The 13,672-nt window shown below is 40.9% G+C and overlaps 1 protein-coding gene across 14 annotated transcripts in view; it reads left to right on the forward strand.

The window, feature by feature from the left end:
* The window catches only part of LOC149318932 (calcium-activated potassium channel subunit alpha-1), a 627,293-nt gene that overhangs the window by 265,751 nt on the left and 347,870 nt on the right, over window positions 1-13,672 (forward strand). Inside the window, exon 1 of one of the 14 annotated variants that reach the window (XM_089510725.1) lies at window positions 2,931-2,963. The exons of the other annotated variants lie outside the window; for them this stretch is intronic. Coding sequence (XP_089366851.1) covers window positions 2,944-2,963 — 20 coding nt within the window. The 5' untranslated portion in view covers window positions 2,931-2,943. Of the gene's footprint in view, window positions 1-2,930; window positions 2,964-13,672 lie in introns of those variants that run through there. 14 annotated transcript variants of the gene reach the window in all.

Genomic DNA, 13,672 nt, shown 5'->3' on the forward strand with positions numbered 1-13,672 from the left:
TGGGATAAGTTCCACATTGCAAAGATTCTCATCACTACAGAATTCATCTTAACAGGATTTTTCAATACTTAAAAAAAACATGTTTTTCAATCAGTTTTCAAATATTTTCAAATATTCTTTCCTTCCATAGGTAAATTTTAAATCAAACTCCATTATATCTCATCACAGTGGGAAAAGCAATGGACATGTAACCACTGGTGTGCTCCTGAGTCAGAAAGTTGTCCAAGTTCTTCTTGTCAACAGGCAGCTTGCAGGCCTGTATATGGTTCTTTATCTTTAAAATATTCTTCAAGAATACTTGCAATTTTAGGCTGCATAAATAGAAGTCTAGTGACTAGATCAAGGGAACTTATAGTGCCATTCTATTCTGCTTTGGTCAGGCCTCACCTGGAATATTGTGTCCAGTTCTGGGCACCACAATTCTAAAAGGATGGAGTGTGTCCAAAGGAGGGCGACTAAAATGGTGAAGGGTCTGGAAACCATGCCCTATGAGGAACGACTTAGGGAGCTGGGGATGTTTAGCCTGGAGAAGAGAAGGTTAAAAGGTGATATGATAGCCCTGTTTAAATACTTGAAGGGATGTCATATTGAAGAGGAAGTAAGCTTGTTTTCTGCTGCTCCAGAGAATAGAAGCTGGAGCAATGGATTCAAACTACATGAAAAGACATTCCACCTCAACATTAGGAGGAACGTCCTGAAAGTAATGGCTGTCTGACAGTGGAGCAGACTCCATCGGAGTGTAGTGGAGTCTCCTTCTTTGGAGGTCTTTAAACAGAGGCTGGATGGCCATCTGTCAGGGATGCTTTGATTGAGATTTCCTACATGGCAGGGGGTTGGACTGGTTGGCCCTTGTGGTCTCTTCCAACTCTATGATTCTATGATTCTATGTTTCAAGAGGACAGACCTTCAAGTAGAGTTACAGGGTAGGAACTTACTGAATTCAAGCCCTGTAAGAGTGGAGCAATGCATTTCCTCCAAATTTTAGTTGAATCTTTTATTCCAAATTTAAAAGTAGCTATGCAATGTGCTGAACTTGTTTTGGAAATATGTTTCAAAACCTTGGGTAGCTTCTTTAAAGGTCAGAACCAACCTAGGATAGATTCACTGCTCCACTTATACTGGAGTCACCAGCTGCCACTGGACAGCTCAGGGAGGGCAAGTCTGTGACAGCCCACAGGATATTAACTTGTTTTTTGTGTGGGAATCACTTTTCAGATCAAAGTCTTGGGGTTTGGTGGAATTCAATTTACCAGCAATTTAAGAAGTTGTCAATGATGTCTCTAATGTCACAAAATATAGTGTTGGAAAATGAAAATATGTGGTCCCTGGTAAGTCTGTTCTGAAACAGCTAGAGACTACTTCATAGTTTTGACTTTTTAAAGAGGGAACATGAGTGTGCATCATTCATATCCATTGTCATGCCCACATCCTAAATTGAAGCTGGTGAAAGGAAACCAGCAGGGGGTAGGAGTAGTGGGAGCAGAGGCCTTAGGGCTAAGGTCGAAATTCTGTGGGGGGGGCATCCATTGAAGTTGGAAGTACTGGAAACTACACTTTCCATTATTTCCTTGGCTCTTTGAACATTCGTGAATATGTGTTTCGTCTTCATTCTAACTTTTTCCCTTTCTTTACCCTTGTCAGTGATGAGGAGGGTGCCAGATTCAATGCAACTTCATCTTAAAAACTGTTTGGGCCCTATCAAGTTACAGTCAGCCCTCCATATCCATGGATTCGTTATTCACAGATTCAACAATGGATGACTTGAAAATTGTTGTTGTTGTTGTTGTTGTGTGCCTTCAAGTTGTTTCCAACTTTTATTTATTTATTTCAAGGATTCATATCCTGCTTTTCTCCCACAATGGGATTCAATAGGAATTTATGGCAACCCTGAGGTGAACCTGAGGCTGAGAGCATGTGACTTGCCCAAGATCACCCATTGGGTTTTATGGCTGAGCTGGGAAATGAACCCTGATCTTCAGAGACATAGTCCAACACTATAAATTCCAAAAAAGCAACCTTTGATTTTACTATTTTATATAAGGGACACCATTTCACTAAGTAATTGTATTTAATGGGACTCAAGGATTCACAGATTTTGGTACCCATGATGGGTCATGGAACCAAAGCCGAGCAGCTACCAAGAGCTCACTGTAACTCATTTGAGGTAGGCCTATTCTGATTTAGCCTCTGAAGGATTAAAAAATACACTCGATTTTTTTGTCCAAGAGGATTTTAGGAGCTGTAGTTGAAAGAATAACTTTTTAAAGCTCAGAAACTCTGTAAGCAAAGAAAGCAGTAGGTGCTCCACTTTCATCTCAAGGTCAATATGGAAAAGTGTTTACTTCTATAGTCTCAGTAGCATATCACTGAATGTTCTCTGGCATTGCAGAAGCTTTACGGTACAGAAGATGGAATACAACTGAGATTATTTATTTATTATGTATTTAATTGAAGCATTAATATCAGAGTGGCTACTAAGTGTGTCTGCTGATAGAACACAAATGGTAGTTTATGGATTAGATGCATGCATAGAGCCTTCAAGAAGCCTTTTCTGCATTTACTCCTCCACCATTAAGCCATTCAGTATCTGTCACAGGGTACTATTGCACTGAAAAGGAATCTCAAGCTTATTTTAGAGCACACACTCAGGTCATGTGGAGCACTAGCCAAGCAGGCTTAACATCACTGCCTCTCCATTTGGCATGTGAGTGTGTCCTCAAATCAGAACGGGCAAATCTGAGACTTGGTCTACATTTGTATTTACAGTATTTGAATCTAAATGCTTGCTTTCTCATTAACAATCTGTTCTCACCAGAATCCAAACCCTTGCACTGTTCTCACTACTGGGCTTGAGATCAAGGGCAGGATGGTAAAGTCTGTTGGCTTTACTGAAACAGTTTGTTTACACCATTGGACCTTTACACCATTGGATGTATGTACTGAATGGGAGCACAGAGCTCAAGGTTTGCACAGAGGGATTCCTTTGGGTTCCCAGTTCTTGCCTCTGAATACAAAACTGAAGGATAACTGGTGGTGAAGGTGTGAAGTATAGTGTGTTTCTTGATTAATTGCTTTGTGGCAACTGTTAGTCAGAACATTGTAATATGCAAATATTTCTCCTTTCATTACAGTCTGCCCATTTAAGTGTAGAATAGCAGCCTTGAATGTTTTAATTACATACTTAAAAGTAAATCCCATCTTGTTCAGTACATCAAGACGTACAGCCTTAAAGCCTTATACTTGTGTTCGTTCAGGCACACTCACAGAACACAGCGGCAGTCACCAAAGAAACATGAAGCAGAGAGGTCAGGATCAAACTCTACACTTCCATCTGTAGGTACACTTGCTTCAGATTGTTGGAGGAAACGAAGCAAAACAAAACAATTCTGAAAGCTATGTGTTGTTATTTACCTATTTGAAAAGTACTCTAGTGACCTTTCCGCACTATACAATTATAGCATTCTGATCACACATCAACTGCCATGGTTCCATCTCAGCCAGAGCACACTAGTGCCTCCTCAAACTGCAAATCCCAAGATTCTCCAGAAGGCAGCCATGGCTGTTAAAGTGGAATTACAGTGCTACAAATTGTGTAGTATAAAAGGGTCCTTGGCTACTTGTTTTTCTATCTTTCAATGAACTGCCATTCTTGGACTGAATGGAGAGCTGTAACTTGTGGTAACCAAGGCATTTGTGGTTCCAAGGCATTTTCTGAGATTGCTTTGGTCCTTAGTGCCAGCTTCACCACAGACTGGTCCACTGATGGAAGGAGATCTGTAGCTTCCAAGGAACAGTGTGGAGAATCACCAGTGCCATAAATCCATCCCTCTAAGCATATCTCTGTCTGCTTAGAGCACCACTAGCAAAAAGTGAGACCCTGGGAGTTTCCTGGTATGCAGCCAACTTCATGACTTCATCTTTCCTTTAGTCCTAAGTGTGACACTTCATAGTAATGAAAGATCACAACCTGCTACACTCCAAATAGGCTTTGAATTTATTGTCAGCCTTCCATTCAGCACCTACAGTGACCTAAAAGACACAATCCACACTCTCCTGTAGCTAGACAATGGAAGTAAACTTCTGTAGTGGTAGGAAAGCTGGTGTGGTATAGTGGTTAGGTTCTTGCAATAAAACATAGAAGATCCAGTTTTGGGATCCCACTCAGTTGTGAAGCTCACAGAATGACCATAGGCAAGTCACTTAATTCACTTTTAGCCTATACCATGGTTGTTGTGAGGATAATTAAAGAGGAGAACCACATATTTTTCCTTGAGCCCACTGGTATAAAATTTTAATTTTAATTTAATAAATCTGTGAAATGGAAGATTGTCCACTATTACTAGAATAGGCTTCTAAGGAAAGTTCATGGTTTCTCACAATATAATTTAAGAACTACTAGTATAGACACAGCAAGCAAGCAAGCAATAAACAAACAGAATCTTCCATCATCTTGGTGGTCAGCCTAGAGTTCAGTAAACCTCCAGTTTTTGCTACTTCTTCAGAACTATTATAAAGGGAGAAGGCACCACACACAGCCAAATGGTTGTTCGTCTTGATAGATCACATGTGTAGCTCTGGTATAGACAATATTTTTTATGTGTGAGCATAAAATGCCATTTAAAACAAGCCACTTTATAAATTATTTAGATTCTGTTTTACATTTTGATTCTGTCCAAATCCAGTGTTGATTCCATTAGAAGCTGCTACTTCCTCCTGATGTTTCTTTGCCATACAGCCAAGTTATTAGTAATAATTGATCTATTTAAAGAGCCTGCATACTTTGAGAGTCCTGATTGGTCACCTTTCATAAATCCTTTCATTAAACTATTTAATTCCCCCTCCTTCAGAAAAAGAAAGTTTCCTCTGTGCAATGTGCCTTGGATAACTAATCGATACTTGGACAGCTAATCAATACTTCTCACAATGGAACAATGTAAACAAGAGGTCCCCGCCTCCAAAGTTCTATATTACGAGCAGAGTTTTTTAAATTTGTATACAAATGATCTGGAGGTAGAGAGTTAGGAATGAACACTAATGAGGCCAAGACTCTTTATGACATCAAATAGTTTAGGATAATTGAGATGAGAGAGAGTGAAGGAGAGAGAATGAGAGAGAGAGAGAGAGAGAGAGAGAGATAATGAAATTCTCTAAAAGATCTCTCCAGATTGGAGGAAATGAACATTAAATGTAACATCAAGTTCAGTATATTCAAGTATAAAATGGTATATTTGGAGTGATGGGTCTGTGGAAAATTCTGCAGGTATATGCTTATGGGGTCTGAGTTAGTGGTGACTAATCAGGAAGGGGACATTGGATATGATGGACAGCTAAGTGAAAATGTTGGCCGAGTGTGGAGTTGTTGCAAAAAAAGGCTAAATTCAAGTTGAGATGGTTAGGAAAAGATTTTTTTTTTTAAAAAAAAAGTGCTGGCAAGATCATAATGTCTTTTTTTTAAACAAATTTTTGCATTTGTAATGTGTACAATAGCTCAAGAATGGCATTGCGTGGCTCAAGATAGTGAAGGAAAGGTGGGACTGAAATGATGAGAGGATTAAAACAACTTCCCTGTGAGGAAAGGTGACAGTGTTCAATACTCTTTAGCTTAAAAAAAAACTATACGTAAGAAAGGGGAAATAGAGGAAGAGGTGTACAAAACAGAGATGAAGATACGTACAAAATTAGGCATGGTGTGAAAAAAGTGACTAATATTGGAATACCAATGAAATTGAACAGTGAGAGCCAGAATAGACAAAAGGAAGTGATTCTTTGCATAATTTGTTGTTGTTAACTGCCCTCCCGTCAATCTCGACTCATGGCGGCCCTGTAGATAATGAGACATCTCCAAGACCCCCTGCCCTCCACTGCTCTGCTCAATTCCTGCAACCCCATAAAACCCATTGTGACCTCTTTAATAGAGTCCATCCATCTAGAATGTGGTCTTCCTCTCTTCCTACTTCCTTTCACCTTTCCCAGCATTGTTGTCTTTTCCAATGAGTCCTTCTTTCTCATGATGTGTCTGAAGTACAACAGCATCAGTTTGGTCATCTTGGTTTCCGGCTTGATCTGCTCTAGGACCCATTTGTTTGTCCTTTTGGCTGTCCATGGGATCCTCACTCTTCTCCAGCACCACATCTCAAATGAATTGATTGAAAGTGTCTGTCTGCATTCTTCTTTTATTATGTCCCTGGCTACAGACCATAATTCCTCTGCTTCTCAATCTATTATGCTTAGTAGTGCAAATCTGTTTCTTACGTTGTCAGTAAATTCTGTTGAGATATTATTTAGATCATCTTTTGATATAATCACTGGTTTTGTTTTCTTCTTGAGTATTACTCTTATTTTTGATATGAGTAATTCGTGATTTGTGCCACAGTCGGCTCTTGGTCTAGTCTTGGCCACCAGTGTAGAGTTCTGCCATCTTTTACTTCCAGTTATATAATCTCTTTGATTTTTGGGTTGACCATCTGGTGAAGTACATGTTTATAGCCTTCTTTCTATGAAAAATGTGTTTGTGATGAATAAGTTGTTGGCTTCACAAAAATCTATCAGACGCTCACCTGCTTCATTTTTGTTTTGTTTTGTTTTGTTTTTTTGCCTAATCCAAATATGCCTACTGTTTTTTCTTCTTCTTTGCTTCCAACTTTTGCGTTCCAATCTCCATTGATCAGCTTGACATCCTGTGTTGGTGTGCTGTCAGTTTCTTCCCATACTCCTTTACAGAATCTATCAATTTCTTCCTGTTCTACCTCTGTGGTTGGTGCATATACCTGAGTTATGTTGATATTCATAGATTTACCATGGAGCCTTAGTGAAATGATTCGGTCAATTTTGCATTGTATTCTCTGACTGCTTTTGCCACATCTTTTCTTAGTATGAAAGTCACCGTTTCTTCTTGTCTTTAAATTCATGTAAAACATTGTAATGATGACTTCCCATGCAGGTGCCTTTAAAAGAATTTAGATAATTTCATGGAGCATAAGACTGTCCATGTCTATATGTCATGATGGACATATCTTACTTCTGGAAGCAGAGATAGCATGGGGAGAACAAGCGGGAAAATGCTAGTGCATTTACATTCTCCCTATGGTTTTCCTTTTGGCTGGTCATCAGTGAAATGGAATGCTGGACTAGATAGACCTTTGGCTTGGCCTGCCAGGGCTTTTTGCATAAGGTTGTTGAAATTGGTCTTTGGGGTTGCTTGAACTGTATTCATGGGTCACTTGATCAGTGCTTTCCTCTAGCTTCTAGACTGTTTTTCACCTTCTGGAAATAGCAGAATAATGGACAAAAAGCTCTTATCAAGAAAAAATATTATCTTGAAGAATGTCAAACTGAGTTGCTATTAGAACCATCTCCTTCTTTGTTGGGAGGAAAATTGCCATCACTTGTCTAGGGGCTACAAATAAATGCTGCGCTCATTTTCTTAGAATAAGATACTCTGAGTCAAATTTCCTGCATCAAAGGCTGGGCAAAGATTTATTAGGCCATTGTACAACCAAAAATATCCTATATAAATTTCCAGTCAAGGCTTGTGTTTAGTAAGCATCATGACAGAATTTTCATGGGTATTGCACCTCATCAAAAAATTTTCAGCTTCAGTTTTTATGAGTAGAGAAGCAAACAATGAATAAACAAAAATTGGAGATGGGAAAGAGGAACGCTTCTTGTAATAATAATTTTAAAAAATCAGAAAAATCACAGCTAAGGAACAGTAATGTCCAATATAGTATCTTACAAAGGAAAGAAACATGCACTAATCGTTAATTAATATAGAAAATGCTAGATCAGCTTAAATTATCATTGGCAGTAATAAAAATAGCTAACCATCACTTCTAGAAAGAAAATAATTCAGTGTTCCAAAGGATTCACACATGGAAGTTGTCCAACTACTGCAGAGGCCACCAACAGTGTGAAGCACGTTATTTAACCTATTTTATGACATTGTAATCTTTTGGGCCCTAACAGACAGGCCAAAATAAAGCTGCTTCAGGTCACTTTGGAGGGATGCTGTTTAAATGACACTTGCATCTTCAGAGGCCAGATGCTGCTCCAAAGCTGCAGCCCAGTCCTTACGACTGGAGTGTGGCTTTGGCGCAGCTTTCAGACTCTTAGAACGCATGCATCTTTTAAACAGCGTACCTCCAATGTGACCTAAGCAGCTTTATTTTGGCCTGACTGTTTGGGCCCTTTTCTTAGAATGGCCAATGATAGCTAGAAAGATCTTGGCTGGCATCCATTCTTTCTTGTTGGTCTCAGCAACTGTCACTTCATGGAGTAATTAAATGCTTGTGACTGGTAATTTTACAGATAGTAATGGCAAGAACTTATATGTGCTTGTTATGTCTTGAGTTCTTCTGGGGAGACCCTCCTTTCTGTCCCACCACCTTCACAGATACATCTGGTGGGAACCTCAGAGAGGGCCTCCTCAATGTCTACCCCGAGACTGGAAATCCCTTCTTAGACTGTCACCCTCCTTGCTCTCTTTCCACAGATAGGTGAAGTTTTATTGTCATTGGATCATTACCTTTTATAATTATGCCTTAGAAAAGTTATTAAAAGCAACAATAAAAAGCTAGGTATCTGCATGTGTATTGAAGATGCTTGTCCATCAAGTGAGAAAAAACGTAGATAAAAACAATTGTTACTTTGAATTTCCTGTTACTCCAGTTGCATCTGAGGACTGAATGCAATGGTAATTTCTCCTGGTGTAACTGACTGCATTTAGGCTTACTCTATTGGCAAAGGGGTGAAAGTATGTGATTAATGGGCCCTCTTTTCTGTGTATGTAGTCACATTTTACTATGCTATCACAGGGACTTCCAAGAGAGGGCAGTGAAACCACATTGTGGTTAGACATGAATCCACAAGTTGATAAGTCTGGCTGTAACATACTTAACCAGTTTGACTATTATCTTCAGTAAAGCTTTGGGGGGGGTGGGTGGGTTAGAACTGTAGCTCCTATCATCCTCCAGCCAGAATGGATAGTGTCCATACAGGCTGGAGGATTCTAGGGAGCTGTTGTTGAATAAAGACTTTGTTGTCTTTTGAACACCTTTTTATTTTCTGCTTCATTGGAGTTTGCTGCAGATTTTTAAAATATGGTTCAGGTGCTATATATATTCTCCAGTATTTGTCTTTTTAATGCTTTGCCTCATTGCCTCATTGTTCCTTTTATTGTTATCTATTGTAATTCAGTTTGATTTTTGTCCTGTAAGCTGCCTCGAGAATGTCTGCAATACGCCAGCCTACAATTCCTTTAAATAGAATGGATGGATGGAACAAATAGTAAAAGAAAAAGCACAAGGGACAGGTTCAAAGTCAAATGCCTTAGGGAGCAATGTCTAGGGAGCAAGCAGCCAGGTCTGAGCAGCTAGAAACAAGGTCCATGGGACTACAGACAGTTTGCAGGCATCAAATAAGTCATTCACATGGTGGTTAGAGTGCGTGGGTCCTTATATGTCTAGTGCTAGCCTGAAAATTGCATATGTTCTGCCAGTGATCAGAAGGCCAGCCTGAGAAGTCTAAAACTAAATGTTTCAGTTCAAAGTCACACATGAGTTATTTTCTCTTCAAATACGTGTCTATGGACACTTCAAGCTTTGTGTGGCAGATTTCGGAGTAGTGAGACCTTTTTGAGAGGTGATTCTGGACTATGACAGAAGGATAGTGAAATACAGGCAAGCATTTGAAAAACTAAATCTAGCTTTGTGAGGTGAAACCATCTTATGTTTTCTTTACATTTATGAAGTTGAACCAAAGTCAAAACATCCCTGCAAAGTAATGAGAGTTAGTAAGAGCTAAAACATATTTATTCTCCACTTTTATATTATTCCAGACACTTGAATGGTATAAAAGAAGAAATAAACCCTAGATAGTTAGCATATGTGGAAAGACAGTGTAATGGTTCAAGGTGTTGGATTTAAACTATTACTCTGGAAACCGAGGTTCACTTAGCCATGGAAACCCACTGGGTGATCTTAGGCAAGTCACACACTCTTAGAGGACGGCAATGGCAACCCCCTTCTTACAAAAAAAATAAAATAAAAATAAATCAAACAAACATGATAAGTTTGCCTTAGCATCCCCATAAGTTAGAAACAACATGAAGGCACTTTTTTTTTTTAGCATGTGTAGGCATTTGTTCACTTGGGCTAACATTTTCAAATGGGAAACTGAGAAACAAGATGACAAATTAGCATCGCTATTTCTGTCATTTCCTGCCAACAATGCAAGTAGATTGTGCTGGAAAAGTTGGCGCTTGAATCATAATCATCACTCCCCTTCTCTTATCCCTGCAGCTGCTTTTAAGCAAGAGCAAAGACATAATCACAGGCAGTCTGAGCTCCAGTGGACAAAACAGCAATGTGCAGTCGGCTTTACTGTGGAATCACTTCATATGTTGAGCTTGTTTTTAAAAAGGAAAAGCAGCTTGCCTCAGATGTTGCTGTCAAATAACCACAGTACAACATGTTGGAAGTAAGGCCACAACTTTATTTGCAAACAATTGGTAGGGTTGGCACAAAGCATAAGGTCAGGATCTATGCAATCAAACCACCCGATGTAGTCTGATTATCCATACCGGGCACCCACCTGGTGCTTGGGATGACCTAGGGGCTAAGGAACACAACTTGACCGCAAACCTTGTCTTGCGTTCACCAATTCACAAAGCCCCTAGTCACTGGGAGGCGCTCCTGCGTTCTAGCCCCCGCAATGGCCAAATGCCTGCCCTATTTGCCCCCGGGTACATATTGACTCCCAAACCAGAGCTCCATAGCCCTGGTACCACAACATGCAGATCCTAGCCTATGCTGCCGCCAAGTTGTGACTAAAATCCACCTAACAACAGTGGTGGGCGGGCGGGAGAAGCACCAAGACTTGCTCCCTTCCACAGCTTGGCTCCACTCTGCTCGAAGCCAAGCAACCGACTGAGGGAAGGAGCCAGCAACACGGCCTTAAATAGGCCTAGGCCCCTCCCTCCCTGCATGCTGTGCGGGGCCCCGCCTCCAAGGCCCAGCCCACCAATGGGCAGCCTTGGAGGACCGGAAGCCCTGCACCAATGAAACCAGCTCCCAGAGCACCTTCCGCCCCCGTGCACCAATAGGGAGCCGGGCAAGCCCCAGAGCACTCTGGGGCTTGTAATCCAGCCGCGTCTAGCGGCAAAAAGGTCTGCCCGGCGAGGCGGGCGAACGTTGGTTCTGTTAGGGCCAGTCAGGGAGCAACCCAGGTATTTGGGTTCTCCTTGGGGCTCTGGTGTTTGCCCAGAGGAAGATGAGGTCTGGTGGAGACTCTCCGCCTCAGTTGCTCCCTTTCCAGATTGGTCCCCCTCATTGCTTATCATAGTTTTAGGCTGCATCTGCACTGCAGAAATAATCTGGTCTGACACCCCCTTTTACTGCCATATCTCAATGCTATGGAATTCTGGGAACTGTAGTTTGTTGCAGCACCAGAGTACCTCTGGTGCCTCAACAAACTGCAGCTCCCTGAATTCTATAGCATTGAGCCATGGTAGTTAAATGGGTGTCAAACCAGATTATTTCTGCAGTGTGGATGCATCCTAAATTAATTAAATTGTTTAATACAGTGATTCCCAAACTTTTGTCCTCTGAATGTTTTGGACTGCAGCTCCCACAATTCCTGACTGTTGGCCAAGCTAACTGGAACTTCTAGGATTTGTCGTCCAAAACACCTGAAGGACCAAATTTGCAAATCACATGTTTAACAGGTCAATAAAGTTGCCCTTATTCAACACAAGTTCTTGTGTCTGGTCTCTTTATTCTCATTGTGGATCAGCAATGTAAATTCACTTCATATGTTTAGGTATTTTTAAAAAGCAAATAAGAGCTCCCTTATTTCATTGGTCTCTGTGTTGATTCTCCAGGTGCTGGGAAATGTTCGTTGTATATTTGTGGACATTAATTTAGAGTTAGGTGGCAATCTTTTTTTCTCCAGCCTCTTAATAGGTTTGTGGTTGTGACTTCTAATGTACTGCTGCAAAGTGTTAGAAAGCTGGTCTTCTCAACAAAAGTACTTTGAACTGTTTAACTATCTGGACTTTAGCCTGATTTGTTGGTTAAACAACCACCCCAGCTCTTTCCTCAGTAAAAGAATCAAGTTTACTAAGGGAATACCTGTTTTTAACTCGTAAAGGTGGGCACAAGCTATTGACAACAAAACTGTAATGTAATAAGTATCTGCTGTTAGGTACTTGTCATTTGTGACCAGTCTAAACAGTCTGGATTGAAAGACAAACTTGTCTGCTTAGCTGACTTAAAGTGCTTTTGAGTAAACCTAAGATTTACTGTATACTGGCGCGTTACAAACTGTCTGAAAGCAGCAGTCTGCCGCCGCCGCCGATTGCTGTGTCTGGGAACCGCAGCAGCCAAACCGCACGGTTCCTGGGCGCAGCAAAAAAGAAACGCCAAAATGGCACTTCTTTTTGCGCCCTGGAAGTGGCGCAGCAAGTCACTAGTCGCGCACTCGCGGTGTCACTTCTGCCATGCGACATCTGGACACTGCGTGTCCGTGACGTCAAGATGGCGGCGCCCATGTGGAAGGGTGCCGCCATTTTTTACATACCCAGTACGTGCTAGGGTTAGGGGCGTCAGGAAGAGACGCCCCTTCCTAACCCTAGTGTGTCCTGGGGACGTACTATACGCCCGTCCAGAACGGGCCACTGTATACTCATGTATAAGTCTAGAAATTTTAGCCTAGGAAGTTGTTGTTGTTATTATTCATGGGCCAGAAAAAGGAACCACTCTTTTTCTCTGAAAGCTTAGTCCATCCCAGGAGCAGCTAAAAGAAGCATTAACCTTTTCTACTCTCTCCACCATGGCTCCATTTCTTACTTTTCTGAATGCCTGTATTGGAAAAGCACAAGCAGTTATGTTTGTCAGGACTTTTTAAAGTTCTTTGGCATTGTTTTCCTTAGCTTTCTCCTTTAGATGCTTTGTTACGTGCCTCTGAGTTTTACCCTCAATTTATCCACAGATCAGATCAAAATCCATAATTTTGGTACCAAAACCTGCCCTTGACCTATATAAGAGGTTGACTTATAGTTGAGTATATACTGCTTGCATTCCTCTGTGCTTACTGCTGTCTCCTTCAGTTGCCAACCTCAGCTCATAGCAACAATTTTTGCTAGCTCCTGCAGTAGTTATTGGAAATAGTGGCCATATAATTATAACTTCCCTTTGACCTCCCCATGTGGAACTTACTCACCTGCTGTAAAACACTCTTCAGCAGTCTTATAAAACACAATGGTTCGTATTTGTTCCCCAGACATGTCTCACTTGGAGCATGAAGAGCTTTTTGATGGCTAACAATTAACTGATCCACTTAACTAGCCCAGATAATTCAAATACATCCAATTTTTGTAGGAGTCATTGTTGGAGTTGGCAGTGCAGTTAGCAGGTTATCCTTGTGGATCAGGAAGCCCCAGAAGTAATCTACCTTTTTTTTCTCCATCTGCTCAGCCCCTGAAAGAAAACTTCTCCACAAAGATGTCTAAGCTCAGAGGGTCTTTCAGATAGTTTGGAACCAAAATATCTAGAAGGTCATATGGTTCCTAAATCCATCCTATGTTATACTAGCAGAATCAATAACCAACCAGTACAAACCAGTGTTGGGTGATCGCTTCCATGTCAGTAGATCAATGAATCTGGTCTGTTTTTAG

The sequence above is a fragment of the Sceloporus occidentalis genome, unplaced genomic scaffold (genome assembly GCF_023333645.1).
Source record: "Sceloporus occidentalis isolate IW3139 unplaced genomic scaffold, rSceOcc1.0.p SCAF_2, whole genome shotgun sequence".
Classification (NCBI taxonomy): domain Eukaryota; kingdom Metazoa; phylum Chordata; class Lepidosauria; order Squamata; family Phrynosomatidae; genus Sceloporus; species Sceloporus occidentalis.